Source organism: Prionailurus viverrinus, chromosome B3 (assembly GCF_022837055.1).
Source record: "Prionailurus viverrinus isolate Anna chromosome B3, UM_Priviv_1.0, whole genome shotgun sequence".
Taxonomy (NCBI): Eukaryota; Metazoa; Chordata; class Mammalia; order Carnivora; family Felidae; genus Prionailurus; species Prionailurus viverrinus.
In genome coordinates, this window is record NC_062566.1 from 23,078,431 (window position 1) to 23,101,669 (window position 23,239).

At 38.4% G+C, this 23,239-nt stretch overlaps 1 protein-coding gene across 1 annotated transcript in view; it reads right to left on the reverse strand.

The window, feature by feature from the left end:
• The window catches only part of OCA2 (OCA2 melanosomal transmembrane protein), a 492,037-nt gene extending 469,593 nt beyond the window's left edge, over window positions 1–22,444 (reverse strand). Inside the window, exon 1 of the mRNA XM_047864593.1 lies at window positions 22,197–22,444. Coding sequence (XP_047720549.1) covers window positions 22,197–22,444 — 248 coding nt within the window. The remainder of the gene's footprint in view (window positions 1–22,196) is intronic.
• Between the last annotated feature and the right edge of the window lie 795 nt (window positions 22,445–23,239).

A 23,239-nucleotide genomic window follows, 5' to 3' on the forward strand; every position in this document is an offset into this window, starting at 1 on the left:
GAGGGTTACTGGAGGGGTTGTGGGAGGGGAGATGGGCTAAATGGATAAGGGGCATTAAGGAATCTACTCCTGAAATCATTGTTCACTACATGCTAACTAATCAGATGTAAATTAAAAAACTAAAATTTAAAAAAATTTCTAAAAGACGGATTGGGAGAACTTCCGAGTTGGTAAATGCATCAAGATACTGGGAAATTGGTGCATGTGGAAAGAGCATGGAAACACTATGCCACCCCTAACCCCACATCTTGCTTCATCCATATCTTCCACTCAGCCTTTCCTGAGTTGCATCCTTTACAGTAAACCAGTAAGCATAAGTAAAGTCTGTTCCTAAGTTCTAGGAGTCATTCTCGCAAATTATCAAGCCTAAGGAGGGGGTCATGAGAACCCACAATTAATAGCCAATCAGATAGAAGTGCAGGATACCTAGTACTTACAATTGGCATCTAAAGTGGGGACAGTTTTGTGGAACTGAGCCCTTAACTTGTGGGATCTAACACTAACTCCAGGTAGATAGTATCATAATTCAATTGAGTTGTTAGACTCAGTTAGCCCAGTTGGTGTTTGCAGAGAATCAGAGAATTGATTGGTGTCAGAAAGAAAAAAAATCTTTCATTTGGTGTCGGCAGTGTTATGAGTAAAATAGTGCACTTAATACCATTTCAAATTAAATTGTTATAGGGGTTCCTGGGTGGCTCAGTTTGTTAAGTGTCCAATTCCTGATTTTGGATCAGGTCATTATCTCACAGTTTGTGGGTTTGAACTCTACATCAGGCTCTGTGCTGGCAGTGTGGAGCCTGATTGGGATATTCTCTCTCCCTCTCTCTGCCCCACCCTCACTTACACTCTCTCTTTCAAAACATAAATAAATACAATTTTAAAAATTAGATTGTTATAACTGGAGGATGTTAGGCATAATTCTGATGGAACCACAAAGAAAATATCTACAAAAAAATGGAAATGAAAAGGAAATCAAAATGTATCACTATATAAAAATCAATTAAACACAGAAAAAGCAGTAATGGAGAAAATAAGGGACAAAAATATTACATAAGATATACAGAAAACAAATAGCAAATTGGCTGATATCTTTCCTTATCTGTAAAAAAGGCAGAGTCTGACAGAATAAATTAAAAAACAAGAACCAACTATATGCTATATACAAGGGACTCACTTTAGATCTAAACACACAAGTATGTTGAAAATAAAAAGGTAGAAAATAATATTCCATGAAAACAGTAACCAAAAGAGAACTAGGATGGCTATATTAATATCAGACAAAATAAGGGGAGAGGAGTTAAGATGGTGGAGTAGTAGGGGAACTTTATGATTGCCTTGTCCTTAAAACACAGCTATATTAATATCAAATCCTTCTGAACACCAAAGAAATTAATCAGAGAACTGAAAGAACAAACCACACAGCTATAAGGAGAAAATAGGCCACATCATGGAAGGTAGGAGCTGCAGAGATGTGATTTGGAGGAAAAAAGAATCACAGGTGCTGTGAAGTGGAAGAAGCCCTGATCAGAGAGAAAGAGAGAGAATAAAAAGAAGGAGGAGGAAGAGGAGGAGGATGACGATGACGATGACGACTATGAGAGGAGGAGGAGAAGGAAGAGAGGAAGAGAGAGAGAGAAGGAGGGAGAGAGAGAGAAAGCAGCATGCAGAAAATTGCATTCCCCAAAACCATTAACTAAGAAAATGAGAGGGGCTGATTATTGCAAGTTTTTACAAAGAGTGGAGCTCAAAGTCTGAAGCTTAAAAAGTGTGCACCATCACAGGGGTCCATCCTGGCAGGTGTAGTGGTGGAGAAGGAAACAGAGGCCCATGAGTGGACAGTGTACTTGTGGGATCCCCTGTGATATGCTGGGAGAGACAGTTCCCCTTCTTGGGAGTGCATTTGGGAGAGGTAGCATTACCTTTCAGGGGACAAAAGAACCTAGAGTAACCACTGAGCACCCCCATTCATTACTATAGTAGCAAAGGAACCTGTTAAGGACAGATAACCCAGACACAGGTTTTTTGCTGTGCTTTACCATAAACTACAAGCCACTGTGCAGTCGTATGGCTGCTTTCTGGACAAACTGACAGCATCCAGAGCATGGCGAGACCCTTTCCCAGAAGACCAGTGCAGGTCTATGTTTAGCCTGGTCCCTAAAACTTGGAGTTTTAAAACCCAGCTGTACACCTAAGGTAAAACACAGGACTACTGCACTGTCAGGCAGGCACATGGCACAGACACAGACTGGGTGATGGCAGGGACCTGACAGAAGCCTGGGACATGAGAAGGAAGATTGCTCATCTGGAGGGCTTCCTGAACAGCAGGGGGGTGGGGGGCGAACATCCCCCTCCTGGGAAGAGAGTGGCCCAATGCTATTTTTTACCCCACCCATTACCAAGGACAGACTTCAGCAAGTAGCAAAGGACCCACGGTTTAGGTTTGAGTCACAACAAGCCCTGCCCTCATGTGTTCTGCAGGTATATCTTTATTAGTGCAAGTGTACCTGAGGGCCAGAGAAGCAGCAGGTCCCTTCTCCAGAAGACCAACACAAACCACACACACACACACACACACACACACACAAACACACACACCCACACACACACACCAGGTCTACTGATTGTAGAGTGCTGCAAAGCTTCAGTTATAATGAAAATAGGATGAGGCTTATTTTAACAAGCAGACCAAAGCACACCTAGTTAAAACTCACCACATTCTGGACAAAGTCCAAACACTCCCTGCTATAGGTAAGGAGAAACTCTGCAAGGGACTGACCTGAGGAAATAGCAGCCAAAACACAATGATATAATGAACATATCATACACCAGAAACACTTTGCATAGCTCCAAGCTCTGGACGGTATAAGACCTCTTTTTAATATAGCCATTACTCTCAGGAGAAGGAAATATAACAGACTTGCCTAACACAAACACAAAAAATAGAGTGGCCTGGACAAAATGACAAGAAGACGAATTCATCCCAAAAGAGAGAACAAAAAGAGATCATGGCCAGGGATCTAATTAAAGCAGATATAAGTAATATGCCTTAACCATAATTTAAAAACAACAATGATAAGGATACTAACTGGGCTGAGAAAAGCATAGAAGATACTAGAGAATCACCTACTTTAAAGATAAAAGAACTAAAACCTAGTCAGTCTGCAATTTAAAAATGCTATAATGGAGATGCAAAACTGACTGTGTGCAATGACAAGGATGGATAAAGCAGAGGAACAAATCAGTGATAGAGAGGATAAAATTATGGGAATGAATGAAGCTGAAAAGAAGAGGGAAAGAAAAATATTGGATCACAAATGTAGACTTAAAGAAATCAAAGACTCATAAAGCATAATAACTTTCATATCTAAAAGTCCCAGGAGAAGAGAGGCAAACGGGGAAGAATGTTTGTTTGAGCAAATTATAACTAAAACCTTCCCTAATCTGGGGGAAATCCAGGAGGTACAGAGAACTCCAATCAAAATCAACAAAAGCAGGCTAGCCTAACCAAGACGTATTGTAGTAAAATTTGCAAATTACACAGATAAGAATCCTGAGAGCAGCAAGGGAAAATAAATACTTAATCTACAAGGAAGGATAAATCAAGTTATCAGCAGATCTGTCCACAGAAACCTGGCAGGCCAGAGGGGAGTGGCAGGATATACCACAAAGCAACAAAGACTAGAAAGGAAGAGAGAAAATCTCCAGAAACAATGACTTTATAGGTAATGTGATGGCACTAAATTCATATCTTTCAATAATCATTCTAAATGTAAATGGACTAAATGCCCCAATCAAAAGACATAGGGTATCAGAATGGATTAAAAAAAAAAAAAGACACATATATATGCTGCCTACAAGAGACTCATTTTAGACCTAAAGACACTGGCAGATTGAAAGTGAGGGGTTGGACAACAATCTCTCATGCTAATGGACATCAAAAGAAAGTTGGAGTACCCATATTTATATCAGACAAACTAGATTTTAAACCAAAGACTGTAACAAGAGATGAAGAAGGGCACTATATCATAATTAAGGGGTCTATCCATGAATTTACAATAGCAATTGTAAATGTTTATGCCCCCAACTGGAAGCACCCAAATATATAAACCAATTAATACAGAAACTCATTGATAACAATAATATTGGGAGACTTTAATACCTCAATTATAGCAATTGACAGATTATTTAAGCAGAAAATCAACAAGTAAACAATGGCTTGGAATGACACACTGGACCAGATGGACTTAACAGATATATTCAGAACATTTCATCCTAAAGCAGCAGAATACACATTCTTTCTGAGTGCACATGGAACACTCCCCCAAAATAGATCACATACTTGGTCACGAATCAGCCCTCAACAAGTACAATAAGGTTGAATTCACACTATACATATTTTCACATCACAATACTATGAACTTGAAGTTAACCATAAGAAAAAATTTGGAAATAGCAGGAATAAATGGTGGTTCATTCTACTTAAGAATGAATGGGTTAACCAGGAAATTAAAGAATAAATTTTAAAAATACATGAAAGCAAATGAAAATGAAAACATGACAGTCCAAAACTTTTGGATGCAGCAAAAATGGTCATAAGAGGGAAGTATATAACAAGAAGAAAGGTCTCAAATACATAGCCTAATTTTACACCTAACTTAGAAATGAAACAGCAAATAAAGCCTAAGCCAGCAAAAGAAGGGAAATAATAAAGACTAGAGCAGAAATAATGATATATTTTTTTAAAAAACAGTAAAACAGATCAATAAAACTAGGAGCTGCTTCTTTGAAAGAATTACTAAATTTGAAAATCCCTAGCCAGACTTATCAAAAACAAAAGAAAAAGGACCAAATAGATAAAATCATGAATAAAGAGGAAAGACCACAATCAATACCACAGAAATACAAACATTCATAAGAGAATATTATGAAAAATTTTAAGCTTACAAATTGGGCAATCTGGAAGAAAAGAATAAATTCCTAGAAACTCACAAACTACCAGAACTGAAATAGGAAGAAATAGAAAATCTGAATAGACCCATAACCAGCAAAGAAATTGAATCAGTAATCAAAAATCTCCCAACAGGGGCGCCTGGGTGGCGCAGTCGGTTAAGCATCCAACTTCAGCCAGGTCACGATCTCGCGGTCCGTGAGTTCGAGCCCCGCGTCGGGCTCTGGGCTGATGGCTCAGAGCCTGGAGCCTGTTTCCGATTCTGTGTCTCCCTCTCTCTCTGCCCCTCCCCAGTTCATGCTCTGTCTCTCTCTGTCCCAAAAATAAAAATAAACGTTGAAAAAAAAAAATCTCCCAACAAACAAAAGTCCAGGACCAGATGACTTCTCAAAGGAATTCTACGAGACGTTTAAAGAAGAATTAATGCCTACTCTTTTCAAACTGTTCCAAAAAATAGAAATTGAAAGGGCGCCTGGAAAGCTCAGTCGGTTGAGCATCAGACTTCGGCTCAGGTCATGATCTCACAGTTGGTGGGTTCGAGCCTTCCATCAGGCTCTGTGCTGACAGCTCAGAACCTGGAGCCTATTTTGGATTCTGTGTCTCCCTCTCTCTCTGTCCCTCCCCTGCTCACCCTCTCTCTCTCTCAAAAGTAAACATTAAAAATTTTTTAATAAAAAAATAGCAATTAAAAGAAAAGGTCAAAACTCCTTCTACAAGACCAGCATTACCTTGATTCCAAAACCAGACAAAGACCCCACTAAACAGGAGAATTACAGACAAATATCTCTGATGAACCTGGATGCATAAATTCTCAGCAAGATACTAGTAAATTGAACCCAACAGTACATTAAAAGAATTAACACAATCAAGTGGGGATTTTTCCTGGGCTGCAAGAGTGGTTGAATATTTGCAAATTAATCAACATGATACACCACATTAATAAAGAATAAGAACCAAATGATCCTTTCAATAGATGCAAAAAAAGCATTTGAAAAAATACAGCATCCATTCTTGATTTAAAAAAAAAAAATCCTCAAGAAAGTAGAGACAGAGGGAACATACCTCAACATCCTAAAGGCCATATACAAAAGACCCACAGCTAATTTCATCCTCGATTGGGAAAAGCTGTGAGCTTTTCCTCTATGGTCAGTAAGAACACAAGGATGTCAACTCTCAACCCTGTTATTTAATATACTACTGGAGGTCGTAGCCTCAGCAATCAGACAACAAAAAAAAATCAAAGACAATAATATTGACAAGGAAGAAGTCAAACTCACTATTTGCAGATAACATGATACTATATGTAGAAAACCTGAAAGACTTCATCAAAAAGTGCTAGAAATGATACATGAATTCAGCAAAGTCATAGTATATAAAATCACACAGAAATCTGTTGAATTTCTATACACCAGTAATGAAGCAGCAGAAAAAGGAATAAATACCATTTACAATTATACCAAAAATCTTAAGATACCTAGAAATAAACTTAACCAAAGAGGTAAAAGATCTGTACTCTTAAAACTTTAGAACATTTACGAAAGAAATTGAAGAAGATACAAAGAAATGGGAAAACATTCCATGCTCATAGAATAAAAGAACAAACATTGTGAAAGTGTTTATACTATTCAAAGGAATCTACACATTTAATGCAATTTCTATCAAAATATGAACAGCATTTTTCACAGAGCTAGAATAAATAATCCTAAAATTTGTATGGAACCACAAAAGACCCTGAATAACCAAAGCAATCCTGAAAAACAAAAAGCAAAGCTGGAGGCATCACAAATTCCAAGCTACAAGCTATATTACAAAGCTGTAGTCATCAAGACAGTATGGTACTGGCACAAGAACAGACACATAGATCAATGAAACAGAACAGAAAATACAGAAATGGATCCACATCTATATGGTCAAATAATTTTCAACAAAGTAAGATAGAATATCCAATGGAAAAAAAAGACAGTCTCTTCAACAAATGGTATGGGAAAAACTGGACAACGACATGCAGAAGAATGAAACTGGACCACTTTCTTACATCACATAGTAAAATAAGTTCAAAAAGGTGAAACATCTAAATGTGAGACAAAGACTACCATAATCCTAGAGAAGAATACAGGCAGCAACTTCTTTGACCTTGGCCACAGCAACTTCTTACCAGACACGTTGCCAGAGGTAAGGGAAACAAAAGCAAACATGAACTATTGAGACCTCATCAAGATAATCTTCTTTTTTTTTTAATTTTTTATTTTTGAGAGAGAGACAGGGACAGAGTGTGAGTGGGGGAGGTGCAGAAGGGAGACACAGAATCCGAAGCAGGCTCTGAGCTGTCAGCACAGAGCCCGAAAGGGCTCAAACTCACAGACTGTGAGATCATGACCTGAGCTGAGGTTGGCCACTTAACTGACTGAGCCACCCAGGCACCTGAAGATAATCTTCTGCATAGCAAAGGAAACAATCAACACAACTAAAAGGCAACCTATAGAATGGGAGAAGATATTTACAAGTGGCATATTGGATAAAGGGTTAGTATCAAAAATCTATAAAGAACTTATCAAACTCAACACCTGAAAAACAAATAATCCAGTTAAGAAATGGGAAGAATACATGGATAGATATTTTTCCAAAGAAGACATACAGATGGCTAAGAGACACATGAAAAGATGCTCAACATCACTCATCATCAGGGAATTACAAATCAGAAACACAATGAGATACCACCTCACACCTGTCAAAATGGCTAAAATTAATAACTCAGGAAACAACAGATGTCAGCAAGATTGCAGAGAAAGGGGAACACTTTCACTGTTGGTAAGAATGCAAATTGATGAAGCCACTCTGGAAAACAGTATGGAGTTTCCTCAAAAAGTTAAAAATAGAGCAATTGCACTACTAGGTATTTACCCAAAGGATACAGAATACTGACTTGAAGGGGTACGTGTACCCCAATGTTTACAGTAGCCTTATCGACAATGCCAAACTATGGACAGAGCCCAAATGTCCATCAACTGATGAATGGATACAGATCTGTATCCACATATATCTGTATATACATATCCATTTATATGCATGTATATGTGTGTGTGTATACACACACACACACACACACACACACACACAATGGAATATTACTCATCCATCAAAAAGAATAAAATCTTGCCATTTGCAACGATGTGAATGGAGCTAGAGTGTATTTTACTAAGTGAAATAAGCCAGTCAGATAAAGCCAAATATCTTATAATTTCATTCATATGTGGACTTTAAGAAACAAAACAGATGAATGTAGAGGAAAGTGAAAAAAAGGAGAGACAGTGAAGCAAACCATAGAGATCCTCAACATAGAGAACTGAGGGTTGATGGAAGGAGGTGCATGGGGGATGGGCAAAATGGGGGATGGGAATTAAGGAGACTACTTGTTATGATGAGCACTGGGTGTAAGTGATGAATCACTAAATTCTACTCCTGAAATCAATATTATACTATATGTTAATTAGCTACAATTTAAATAAATTTTGAAAAAGCAAAATTTTTACATTTAATTTTATATTAGTTTTTCCAAAGACTGTATTTCTACTTGTGTGTGATCACTAACATCTGTATTCCTTCAGTTCATGTTGAGTTAATGTTTTGACAAAGATATCCTTGAATGCCAGGAATTTAAGAAAACAAGCCAAAAAAGAAAAGAAAAAGAAAGAAAAAAATACACATATAAAAAACGCAAACACTTTTCTCAGTCTTTACGGATTGACTCTGTTCTGGGGTATTCCATCAACATTTAGTTAGTCTTCCACCAGAACAAGGGCTATGCTTGAGGTGAAAGTTGAGGGTCTTCTCCAGTCTTTTCTGGCCATGGATCTTGCCCTTACCATATATAGCTTTCTAAATTGCCCCTACAAATGGGTATTGTTTATTATCCTACTTTTCCAAAGAATCTCCCCAAGTTTTGCACCTGGGGCTTAGGCACTCTGTGATACATCTCAACAAGTAATTTCTGTCCCTGATATCTGCAATTTGTTAAATCCCCTTACAGTGTTTCAAGCAACACCCACCACTTTTACTATCTGTTCCAGGTTAGGCAAAAGAGAGATGAGAGTCTCCTTCAGCTGGCCCTCAAATAGGTTAGAAGAGACACACACAATAATTTACAAGTAAGGTCTGCTCTTCTCTGTCTGTAACCAAGGGTCAGGTTTTAAAATTGGTCTGTCATGGCTAATACTGCCAACCATTATTGGGAAGGAGCAGGGCAAGGGCAAGTAAAAATGCCACAAAACTTTCCTACCACTTTCAAATTGCCTTTTACTTGGTTCAGCATTTGCTTGGTAGCTTTAATTATTTTTTACTGATTTCTAGAGTTCTGACAATGTTTGTTCTGAGCATTTCTGCTTATTTTTCCATGTCTATGTGGGGAACAAGAGGTAGAAACTTCCGACTCTGCCATTTTACTGATATTATTCTTCTGAAGCAAGTTTCAAAATTTAGAAGAAAAAGTCCCATGAATTCATTTTCTTTTTCAAGATCATTTTTCCTATTTTGGATTCTTTACCTTTCCATGTAAATTTTAGAATCAGCTCAATAATTTCTGCTCCCCCCCCCCAAAAAAAAAAAAAAAACTCCTGAGATTGTTTTAGGGATTGTGCTAAATCTATAGATCTAGGAAAAATTATCATCTTAACAACACTGGTTTCCAATCACAGTGAACACTGAATGTCTTTCCATTTATCTAAATCTCCTTTAATTTCTCTCAGCAAAATTATTCAATGTTCATTTATAAGAGTCTTGCACTCCTTTTGTTAAATATAATCCTAAGGATTTTATTCTTTTTAAAGTTTTTGTGAATGGAAATGTTTTAATTTTATTTTCAGATTATTCATTACTCATGTATACAAAGACAATTGATTTTTATGTTGATTTGTAGAACTGTGTTTATTCACAGACACGATTATCTATTTATAAAATCCAAACAAAAATTTGCAAACAAAAATATTACTCGAATTAATAAGTGAGTTTAGGAAGGATAAAAGATCAATGCACAAAATGAACTATGTTTTATATATTTACAATGAACAAATGTAAATTAATGTTGAAAACACCATTTTAAAAATATCAAAAATGAGCTATTTATAGATAAATTTAACAAAATATGTCCAGGACCTGCTCACTAAAAACTATAAAACATTACTGAGATAAATTATATAAGAACAAAATAAATGAGAGATATACTAAGTTCCTGGATCAGAAAACTCAATATTAAAATATCAATCCCCCCTAAATTCATATGGGTTCAGTGAAGCTCCAATCAACATGCCAGCAGAATTTTTTTTAATTGACATATTGATGATAGAATTATATGAAAAGGCTAATGGCATAGAATAGCCAAAACAATTTTGAGATTTCATTTCAGAAAATGGCTTTCTATAAAGCCACAGGATACAATAAAAGGTGTTATGAAAGACATGATAGTCACATTATCTATACCCTGCGTTGTTTCACAAAGATTTTAATAGTTTTAAGAAAACACTTACTAACCAGTTTGTACACAGGTGGTACAACTGATTTGAGAAACTGCCCCTAGACTTGCTGGAAGTCAAAGGACAAAAGGGGTGCAACACTCTGCAAACATCTGCCTGCTTCCCTTCTATTAAGAATTAACAGAAAATGAACAGGTTGCAAGAGGACTGTTCTCAGAGAGTTAAAAAATATGAAATCCCAAATTACCTTTTCAACACAATATTAAGCAATGTATTTGTAACTTATCATAGCATTCTTTAGTTTCATTCTCTTCACAAACCTATAACAGTTAATAAGTTTTCAATTCTCTGAGGTAAAGAGATGGTTTGTGTTTTTTTTGTTTGTTTGTTTGTTTGTTTGCATATCCAGTGATTTCCATCCTGCCTTACCTATATTAGGTTTGAAAGACCTCTGTGTTTTATTACCCACATGAACACATCTCTTCATTTTATACTTATTCTCATGAAACAAGAATTGCAAAATGTAATGAAGCCCTTGAATAACCTTTAAAAAGAGATGCATCTGGGGCAACCAGTCAACACCAGCACATCCCTGCCCAGGAAGAGCATGCTGTTTGAGGAACTCACCTAAGTGCACAAGTGAGGATGGACTACACCCTCCATACTTACACCAAGCTGATCCTTGTCCTAAAGGCTCACACCACAGGAGGACTAGCCAACAGCCATTCTCCTGGGTCTTTTGTGAGCTGCCCCTATAGGTTTCCTAGTTGCTGTTGCTCCCTCTCCTAGAAGCTCTACAGGGGAAGTTATGGCTCATGAGTGCTCATCTCTACCATCCCTGGGACCTGTCCTCATCTATGGCTGTTGTCTCCTGGCTTCCACCTACTCTCACCTCCCTTACCCTAAATCTATGGACCATCCCTGCATCCCTGAGGTCTGGCCCTTTGCCCTGATGAAGAGGTCCCCAGACTATCTCCATAGACACTTCCTTCTGTTTGTCCCCCTGTTGAGGAGGGTAGAAATTTCTGGGCTCTATCCTTACCATGTGGGGACAGAAGGGTTGAGAGAGCTGCACAGAGGCCTTTTGTCCCCCAAGTTTTCTCCAATCCTCAGGCAGCTGCTGGTACATTCCTGAGCCCTCAGCACACCCTCCTCATGCTCTCCATCCTACTGTACCTGGAATCAGGTCCCAAGGGACAAGACCTCCTGCCTGTGAAGCCCATAATGGGTGTCTCCAGATTGCCTCCTGGTACACTGAAGGTAAAAGAATTTGTAAAAATACTCTCCTAGTTGTGCAGACTGTTACCCACTTCAATGTCTTACTCTGTAAATTAAAAGCTCATTAGCTTTTCATCCCCTTTACATACTGGCTGGAACCATCCTAATGCCCCAACCAGCTGATACATGTACCCCTGGGTCCCTTCCAGTGCTTTTGACCAGTCTCTTCCTAAATGAGTTTTGTCTGTTACTGGCCTCTTTCATTCTCAGCCCTTGTCATTTCTTACTTATCCTGACTTTCAAGATTATAAGTATTAATACTCAGTTTATTGAACAGCTGAACTTACATGCATAAAGCGAAGTGCCTCCATTTTCTTTCCTGTCACAGCCTCTAAATAAGTTACAGGCACACCTTGTTTTATTGTGCTTCCTTTTACTGGGCATTGCAAATATTGCATTATTTACAGATTGAAAATTTGTGGCAACCCTGTGAGGAGAAGGTCTATTGGTACCATTTTCCCAACAGTGTTTGCTCACTTCATGTCTTCCACATTATGGTAATTCTTGCAATATTTAAATTTTTTCCTTTTAAAAAATGCTTGTTTATTTTGACAGTGAGAGAAAGCAAGCTGGAGGAGGGGCAGAGAGAGGAGAGAGAATCCCAAGCAGTCTCCACGCTATCAGCAAGGAGCCTGACATGGGGCTAGATCCCACAAACCATGGATCAGGACTTGACCCAAAATCAGGAACAGGACACTCAACTGACTGAGCCACCCAGGTGTCCCTGCAATATTTCAAATTTTCCACTACTATGATATTTGTTATGGTGATTTGTAATTGGCTATTAGAACTTGTAAAAGCTCAGATGATGGTAAGCATTTTTAAAAATTTATTCTCAAGTTAGTTAACATTCAGTGTAGTCTGCTATTTTTGATTCTTTGAGGAACCTCCACACTGTTTTCCAGAGTGGCTGCACCACACTGCATTCCCACCAGCAGTGCATGAGGGTTACCCTTTCTCCACATCCTCTCCAACATCTCTTGTTTCCTGAGTTGTTAATTTTAGCCACTCTGACTGGTGTGAGGCGGTATCTCAGTGTGGTTTTTATTTGTGTTTCCTTGATGATGAGCGATGTTGAGCATCTTTTCATGTGTCTGTTGGCCATCTGGATGTCTTCTTTGGAAAAGTGTCTATTCGTCTTCTGCCAACTTCCTCACTGGATTATTTGTTTTTCAGGTGTTGAGTTTGGTAAGTTCTTTATAGATTTTTGGTACTAACACTTTTTCCTATATGTCAATTGCAAATATCTTCTCCTATTCCATCAGTTGACTTTGAGTTTTGTTGATTGTTTCCTTCACTGTTAAGAAGTTTTTTTTTTATCTTTATGAGGTCCCAATAGTTCATTTTTACTTTTATTTCCCTTGCCTTCAGAGACATGTCAAGTAAGAAGTTGCTGCAGCCAAGGTCAAAGAGGTTGCTGCCTGTTTTCTCCTGTAGGATTTTGATGGTTTCCTGTCTCACATTTAGGTCTTTCATCCATTTTCAATTTGTTTTTGTGTATGGTGTAAGAAAGTAGTTCCAGTTTCATTCTTCTGCATGTTGCTGTCCAGTTTTCCAAGCACCATTTGCTAAAGAGATTATCTTTTTACCATTGGATACTCTTTCCTGCTTTATTGAAGACTAGTTGGTCATACATTTGTAGGTCCATTTCTGGGTTCTCTATTCTATTCCACACAGATACATAGATTCCATTCCAATAGATCCACAGATCTATTCCATTGATCTATGTGTCTGTTTTTGTGCCAATACCATACTGTCTTGATGATTCCATCTTTGTAATAAAGGCTAAAGCCTGGGATAGTGATGCATCCAGCTTTGGTTTTTGTTTTCAACATTACTTTGGCTATTTGGGGTATTTTGTGTTTCCATACAAATTTTAGGATTGTTCTAGCTCTATGAAGAATGCTGGTGTTATTTTCATAGGGATTGCATTGAGTGTGTAGATTGCTTTGGGTAGTATCAACATTTTAACAATATTTGTTCTTCCAATCTAAGAGCATGGACTGTTTTTCCTTTTCTTTGCGTCTTCTTCAATTTCTTTCACAAGATTTCTATAGTCTCCAGTGTACAGATATTTTACATCTTTGGTTAGGTTTATTCCTAGGTACTTTATGGTTTTTTGATGCAATTGTAAACGGATCAATTCCCTGATATCTCTTTCTGTTGCTTCACTATTGGTGTATATAAATGCAACTGATTTCTGTAGATTGATTTTATATCCTACACCTGTACTGAATTCTTGTATCAGCTCTAGCAGTTTTTTGGTGGAGCCTTTTGGGTTTTCCATGCAGAGTATCATGTCATCTGTGAAGAGTGACAGTTTGACTTCTTCTTTGCCAATTTGGATGCCTTTTATTTTGTTTTGTTGTCTGATTGTTGAGGCTAGGACTTCCAACACTATGTTAAATAACAGTGGTGAGAGTGGACTCCCTGTTATGTTTCTGATCTAGAGAAAGCTCTCAGGTTTTCCTCATTGAGGATGATATCAATGGTGGGCCTTTAATATATGGCTTTTATGATATTAAGGTATATTCCTTCTATACCAACTTTCTTGAGGGTTTTTATTAAGAATTCATTCTTGGATACCGTATTCTGTCAAATGCTTTTTCTTTTTTTAGTGTTTATTTATTCTTGAGAGACAGAAAGCATGAGTGGGGATGGGACCAGAGACAGAAGGGGACAGAGGATCCAAAGCTGGCTCCACACTGGCAGTGGTGACTCTGATACAGGGCTCCAACTCACGATCCATGATATCATGACCTGAAGTTGGACGTTCAACCAGCTGAGCCACTCAGGCACCCCTCAAATGCTTTTTCTGCATCTATTGACAGGATCATATGGTTCTTATTCCTTCTTCTATTAATGTGATCTATAATGTTGGTTGATTTGTGAATATTGAACCAGTCCTGCAGCCCAGGAAAGAATCCCACTTGATCATAGTGAATAATTCTTTTAATGTACTGTTTAATTCGATTTGCTAGTATCTTGTTTAGAATTTCTGCCCAATTCCATCAGAGATATTGGGCTTTTATTATCCTTTTTAGTGGGGTCTTGTCTGGTTTTGGAATCAAGGTAATTCTCGCTTCATAGAATGAGTCTTGAAGCTTTCCTTCCATTTCCACTTTCTGGAACAGCTTGAGAAGAATAGGTATTAACTCTGCTTTAAATGTCTGGTAGAATTCAATCTGGTCCAGGAATCTTATTTTGGGGGACAATTTTTGATTACCAATTCAATTTCTTCACTGGTTATGAGTCTGTTCAAATGTTCAATTTCTTTCTGTTTGAGGTTTGATGGTGTGTGACTATCTAGGAATTTGTCTGTTCTTCAATATTGTCCAGTTTTTTTGGCATATAATTTTTCATAGTATTCTATCATAATTGTTTGTATTTCTGTGGCATTGTTTGTGATCTCTCCTATTTCATTCATGACTTTACCTATTTGGGTCCTTTACTTTTCTTTTGGAAAAGTCTGGCTAGGGGTGTGCCTGGGTGACTCACTCAGTTAAGCATCCAACTTTGGCTCAGGTCATGATCTCATGGTTCATGGGTTTAAGCCCTGCATTGGGCTCTCTGCTGATAGATCAGATCCTGGAGCCTGCTTCAGATTCTGTGTCTCTCTCTCTCTGCTCTCGCTGTCTCTCTCTGTTTCTCAAAAATAAATAAACATTAAATTGTTTTTAATTAAAAAAAGTCTGGCTAGGGGTTTATCAATTTTGTTTATTCTTTCCATAAAACAACTCTTAGATTCATTGATCTGTTGTACTAATTTTTTTATTATATACTGTTTATTTCTGCTCTAATCTTTGTTATGTGTCTTATTCTACTGACTTTGGGGTTTCTTTGCTGCTGACTTTCTAGCTCCTTTAGGTGGAAGATTAGGTTGTGTATTCGGGACATTTCTTGCCTCTTGAGATAGGCCTCAGTTGCAATGTATTTTCCTCTTAGGACTGCCTTTGTTGCAGCCCAAAGGGTTTGGACTGTTGTTTTTTCATTTTCATTTGTCTCTATATATTTTTAAATTTCTTCTTTAATTTCCTGGTTGACCCATTCATTCTTTAGTAGGATGTTCTTTAACATCTGTGTATTTTGGGGCTTGTCAAATTTTTTCTTGTGGTTGATTTCAAGTTTCATAGCATTGTGACTGATAATATGCATGGTATGATCTCAAGCTTTTTATATTTGTTGAGGATTGTTTTGTGAACCAGTATGTGATCTATGTTGGAGAATGTTCCATGTGCACTCACAAAGAGTATGTATTCTGCTGATTTAGGATGAAAAGTCTGAATATATCTGTTACATTCCTCTGGTCCAATGTGTCATTCAGAGCTATTGTTTCCTTATTGATTTTGTGCCTAGACAATATGTCCATTGTGAAAGTAGAGTATTAAAATCCCCTACAATTACAGTATTATTATCTATGCATTTGTTTATATTTATGATTAATTGATTTATAAACTTGTGTGTTCCACATTGGGAGCACAAACATTTACAATTGTTAGCTCTTTATGATGGGTAGACTCCTTACTTATGATATAATTCCCTTCTTCATCTCTTATTACAGTCTTTGTTTTAAAATCTAGTTTGTCGGCTTTAGCCTCTACTACAAAGCTGTAATCATCATTGACACAAAAACAAATACATTAATCAATGAAATAGAATAGAGAACCCAGAATTGGACCCACAAATATATGGCCAAGTAATCTTCAATAAAGCAGGAAAGAGTATCCAATGGGAAAAAGACAATCTCTTTAGCAAATGGTGCTTGGAAAACTGGACAGCAACATGCAGAAGGATGAAACTGGACCACTTTCTTATACAATACATAAAAATAAATTGAAAGTAGATGAAAGACCTAAATGTGAGACAGGAAACCATCAAAATCCTACAGGAGAAAACAGGCAACAACCTCTTTGAACTCAGACACAGCAATTTCTTGCTCAACATGTCTCCAAGGCAAAGGAATTAAAAGCAAAAATGAACTATTGGGACATCATCAACATAAAAAAGCTTCTTCACAGTAAAGGAAACAATCAACAAAACTAAAGGCAACTGATAGAATGGGAAAAGATATTTGCAAATGACATACTGGATAAAGAGTTAGTATCCAAAATCTATAAGGAATTTACCAAACTCAACACCCGAAAAACAAATAATCCAGTGAAGAAATGGGAAGACATGAATAGACAGACACTTTTCCAAAGAAGACATCTAGATGACCAACAGACACATGAAAAGATGCTCAACATCATTCATCATCAGGGAAATACAAATCAAAACCACACTGAGATACCACCTCACACTGGTCAGAGTGGCTAAAATTAATAACTCAGGAAACAACAGATGCTGGGGAGGATGTGGAGAAACAGGAAACCTCTTGCACTGTTGGAGGGAATGCAAACTGGTGCAGCTGCTCTGGAAAGCAGTGTGCAGGTTCCTCAAAAAAATTAAAAATAGAACTACCCTATAAACCAGCAACAGCACTACTAGGAATTTATCCAAAGGATACAGGAGTGCTGATTCATAGGGGCACATGTGCCCCAATGCTTATAGCAGTGTTATCAACAACAGCTAAATTATGGAAAAAGCCTAAATGTCCATCAACTGATGAATGGATAAAGAATATATGGTATATATATATATATATATATATATATACACAATGGAATACTATTTGGCAATGAGAAAGAATGAAATCCTTCCATATGCAGCAACGTGGATGGAACTGGAGCATATTATGCTAAGTGAAATAAGTCAGTCAAAGAAAAACAGATATGATATATTTTCACTCATATGTGGAACTTGAGAAATTTAACAGAAGACCATGGGGGAAGGGAAGGATAAAAAATAGTTACAAACAGAGAGGGAGGGATGCAAACCATAAGAGATTCTTAAATACAGAGAACAAACTGAGGTTTGATGGCGGGAGATGGAAAAATGAGTGATGGGCATTGAGGAGAAGACTTCTTGGGATGAGTGCTAGGTGTTGTATGTAAGCGATGAATCACAGAAATCTACCCCCAAAAACAAAAGCACACTGTATACACTGTACATTAGCTAATTTGTCAATAAATTACATTTAAAAAATAGTAATAAATAAATAAATAAATAAATAAATAAATAAATAAATAAAACCTAGTTTGTCTAATATAAGTATGGCTACTCCAGCTTTCTTTTGACATCCAGTAGCATGATAGATGGGTCTCACTTTCAATCTGCAGGTGTCCTTAGGTCTCAAATGAGTCTCTTGTAGGCAGAATATAGATGGATTTTGTTTTTTTTCAATCCATTCTGATACTCCATGTCTTTTTATTGGGACATTTAGTCCACTTACATTCAGAGTGATGATTGAAAGATATGGATTTATTGCCATTGTATTATCTGTAAGTTTCATATTTTGGTGATGTCTCTGGTCCTTTGTAGTCTTTGCTGCTACTTCCCATTCAGAGTCCTCCTTAGGATTTTCTGCAGGGCTGGTTTAGTGGTCATGAACTCCTTTAGTTTTTGTCTGGAAAAGCCTTTATCTCTCCTTTTATTCTGGACAGACTTTCTGGATAAAGGATTCTTGGCTGAATATTTTTCCTATTCAGCACATTGAATATTTCCAGCCACTTCCTTCTGACCTGCCAAGTTTCAGTGGACAGGTCTGCTACTAACATTATGTGTCTACCCTTGTAGTAGACACATAAAGTACACAAAAAAACCTTTTGTGTCTAGCTGTTTTCAGAACTCTCCTTCAAATCTTTGTATTTTGTAAGTTTCACTATGATATGTCATGGCGTTGACCTGGTTTGTTAGTTTGAAGGGAGTTCTCTGTGCCTCTTGAATTTGTATGCCTGTTTCCTTCCCCAGATTAGGGAAGTTCTCAGCTATACTTTGCTCAAAAAAACCTTCTGCCCCTTTTTCTCACTCTTCTTCTCCTGAGACTCCTATGATTTGGATATTTTTTAGTTTCTTGGAATCACTTAATTCTCCTAGTCTCCCCTCATGTTCTAGTAATTTCCTTTCCTTCTTTTTTTCAGCTTAATTTTTTTTCTGTAAGTTTATCTTCTACTTAACCTATTCTCTCCTCCACTTCTTCCATCTTCGCAGTCACTGTTTATCATTTGTTTTGCATCTCAGTTATAGCATTTTTAAATTTATCCTGACTAGTTCCTAGGTCTTTGGTGTCTGCAGAAAGGTTTTCTCTGGTGTCTTGTGTGCTTTTTTCAAGCCCAGCTAGTAGTCTTATGACTGTTATTCTAAATTGTTGTCAGATATATTGTTTATATCTGTTTTGAGCAAATCTCTGGCTGTCATTTCTTCCTGAATTTTCTTTTGAGAAGAGTTCTTCTGTTTCATTATTTTGGCTAGGTTTCTGTCTTTTACATGTTTTAATAGCTTGTTATATGTCCCATACCTGCAAGTACTACTATATTAAGTAGGGGTCATACACTATCCAGGGCCTGGCACTTCAGGAATTTTTTGGTGTGTTGCATACACTCTATTGTGGCATTTTGGCTGCTCTATCCCACTGGTCAGTCCTCTTCAAAGCTCCTCCTTTCTTGTAGTGGTGGAGTGTTTGGACCTTCAACCAGTTGTGCTTTGATTTGTTCATTGAAGTAGCCCTATAAAAAAAGGAAAGGGGGGGGAGCCTGATCCCACACAAAGAGAAAAATGAAAAGGGAGAAAAGAAGACTAAGCAGAGAGTATAAGTCTTAATCCAGAGAGAGAGAAAATAAAATAAAGAAAAAGAAGATATTGGAAAGGTGTAAAAAGAGTAAAAATGCCTGACTAAACAGCAAAAAAAGCAGAAAAAAATTATATATATATATACATATATATATATATATATATATATATATATATATGAATTGACCAAAAACAAATCAGAAACTATGAGCCTGATTCCAAAAGAAAAAAAAGAAGAAGATAGAGAGAATAGAAGAACAGACAAACCAACAGACAGAGAGACAAACAGACAAAAACAAAGAACAGTTGTCTGGTTGTGCCTTGGACCAGTGGCTATGCTGACCTGGAGGAGAGGTTGGCTGCGTTGGCTCAGTCAGTCTAGCTCCAGTAGAAAAGCAGTTGCCAGGCATGGAGGAGCGGGGTTTGGTGTAAGCCCACCTCCACTGGGGGACTGCTGTGCTGCTTCCCTGAGGTCCCTCCATGTTGGTGTTTGGGAGAAAAATGGCCAACACTCCAAACTCTCTCCCAACCGGGGGTCTCAAACCCTGCTATTTAGGCAGCCATCACAGAATAGCACAGTTAGCTTGCCCTGCTCCACAGTTCTCCTGCGCCTTCTAGCCATTCGACTGGGATTCAAACCCTGATGTCTTAAACGGTCCTGCACTGTGGGGACCCTGTCCAGCTGTAGGGCCCCTCAGCCCTGCTGATAAAAGGCCTTTGGCTGCCACCAAAGGGTCTTTTGTCCCGGGGAGGCAATAAATCCTCTTCCCACAGTACTGGAAGAAAGGGACTATTCTCTCCCAGTGAGCCCCTGAGATTGCTACAGCACCCTGGGCTGGCTCCTTCTCCCGCCAGGCGTGCACACACAGCCGGCTCCAGTCCAGAGAAAGTCGGGCACTTTCATACCTCTAAGTTTCAGCTCCTAAGGCTGTTTGCAAAATGGAAACCAGCACTCTCCATATTTCTCATTCCCCAGTCCATGGTCTGGAGAGGTTTTCCTCTAATGCTAAGTAGATACTGAATCCCTCTCTCTTTCTCTCCCTTTTGTCTGTTCACAAAAGGGGTTCCCTCCCCACCTTGCCTATGCCATTTTATCTCCCCCAATTCATATACACATACCTCAATCCCTCCAATGTCTCCCTCCACCTGCAGAGATCCTTCTGCCACTCCGCAGGTTGATTTCTGGGTGTTCCAAGTGATCTGACCTCAATACAGCCGTGTTTGAGGGACAAGGGAAATCCAGGTTCCCCTACTTCTCAGCCATCTTTGATGGTTACCATTTTTAAGCAATAAAGTATTTGTTAATTAAGATATACACATTGTTTTTGTAGACATAATACTATTGCACACTTTATTAGACTACAGTATAGTGTAGTCATAACTTTTATTTTCACTGTGATACAAAAAACTCATTTGAGTTGCTTTATTGAGATATCTGCTTTCTTGTGGTGGTCTGGAACCTAATCAGAAAATCTCTGAGATATGGTTGTATATAGATTTGTCCTTTTACTCTGACTCAGGTGGAGCCCATAGCTCTCTCCTATATCCAGGTGTAAATCTACATACAGTCAATCGAGGATGTGAGAAAGCCAGCCTCACACCCAGCCTCAGCCAACCTGAGGCAGTGGGTGGTGGTGGAGGGGCCCTTCTCCTTTGCCTGCTCCTAGCTGCCTGCACAGTTGGGGTAGTGGAGTGTGGCTTGGAGCCATGGCCACTGATTTTATCTCTCTAGGGCCTCCCAGGTAAGGAGCTGCCCCACCCCCACAGTTCCAGGTGTGGGACACAAACAGGAAATGGCCTCCTCTAGCCCTTTACAAAATAAAGCTGGCCCTCACAGATGGGAGCTGCCCACCCACCCCAGCCCAGTGGGAAGCTCTCCCATGGGCTAGGTAGCCCTGTGCGCATGCCTTGCCAAGTGGACCCAGCCCCACCATACCTGCAGCCCTTTACTGGTTCAGGTGGGCCAGGCACCGACAATCCCCTACTCAGCTCCAGAGGCACACTCATGGGCAGGTACCTCTCCCCATCCCCACACACCTACTGTGCCAACGTTCTATATTCACAGGAACACAGCAGCGGAGCAGCTTGAGCCAAAGATGCTGATGACAGCAAACTCCCAAGCATCAAAGCAGATGCCATGCAGAGCTAGGACCTGAGAAGGCAGTCTCAGACAAGTGGCAGGGCTATATACCACACTTGTATGTATTTCTGTGATCTTTGCCTTTTTCAACATTAGACCACTGGTACTGCATGGGTTCTGGCTAAGCAACTGCCCCAAGCAGGACTTCTTGCCTGTAGGGACCAGGATACCCAGATCTGCAGGGTAACCAGTATGTCCCTACATGGGTATGAATAGACACTTATAGCACACTTTTATACCTATTTATTATTTTACTTTGGTAAATATTTAAGGATTTATCAAAAGTTTTTTTAATGTAAATCAAGATTTTTCTAACGTGAAAAACAATATTGAAATGATTCACTTGACATTTATAGGAATAAAGCATATTTCAAGATACATATATATAAGCATATAAGGATACAGGATGTGCTTTTTAAAATCATGGAATACTTTTAACGCCTTAAAATAATATAATAAATTCCAAGTTCATGCTAAAAACTCTTTTCTATTTTTATAATCTTTTGGAGTTATGTTAGCTACATTTTAGAAAGAGCATTCATTTGAAACAGGCCAGGAAAGTGATCTAATGATAGAAAGATTCTTGCATTCCTTGTATAATATCTGAAAATTTCCCACAAAAAATAGGGGAACTACACTCATAAAACACAATATTTGTGACTTCCACATTTACCAGATAAAACTATTATAAACTCACCTCTGCTCTGTGAGGAATGAACCAAAATCCTGGTCCACAGAAGCCAAGCAGCTCTGCCCAGTTGCCCTGCTGGAGTAGGGGGATGTGGGGTCTACCCTGTTGACTCCCTGCAGTAGCCTGCGGTTGCTGGTGGCAGGTACCGCCAGCCCTGGCCTTCCCAGGCCAGCACACATAGGAGCAGATGACTGATGTAGCTCCATCTCCAACACACCAGAGGTCAGCCCACCATCTTTGTTCTCTAGATGCATGTTCCGTTGTCACTCTTCTCACCAGGTCAGCCAGAAAGAAACCACTGTTGATGAAAAGCAAACTGGAAATATTGTTTGCACTTTGGGGAATCCATATGGAATCCATGCAGTCTCTCTCTGAAGCATTTAAGTTGTAATATGTGGGCAGTATGAAATGCTATTCAACTAAAATGCTCTATAAGGATATTGATTGATATGGGGGAAAATTAAGGATACAGAAAAAACATTGATAAACTATGATATTTTTCTTGATATAAATATATACATAGCATTTTCATAGAACAGAAGGCCAAAAAGACTCAGCCTCTGAAACATGAGTACCTGTGGATGGTGGGTGCTTTCTCCTTTGTTCCTGTCTATGCTATGGTTTTATGGGTTTTGCATCTAACAAATTAATACCTTTGTAATGAGAAAATAATACCTACTATGAAAATGAAAACTGCTTATTGAAAGTAAAATTAAAAGGTTATGATGTCCTATTCTTGGATTATATTTCTAACCATTACAATTTTATTCTTTTACATTTGCTAGCATCCCATAACCCCAGCAATAACCTTTGATTTGCAGCAGAATGGTTTGCTTTCAATGGTTGCTTTGAACCCAACACTCGTTGTGAGCTTTGGTTGAGCAGGATTTGCAACACTGAGAAGCAATGTACATGACTATGGGTTCAATGGGTACAATACATGGATTCACCACTCCTTGTGACTCACTCATCAGTAAGAAGAAGGTGGAGTGTTGGTAGAATATGTCTGTATCAAAAAGTAAAGTAAATACATTTACATTAGTTTAGTG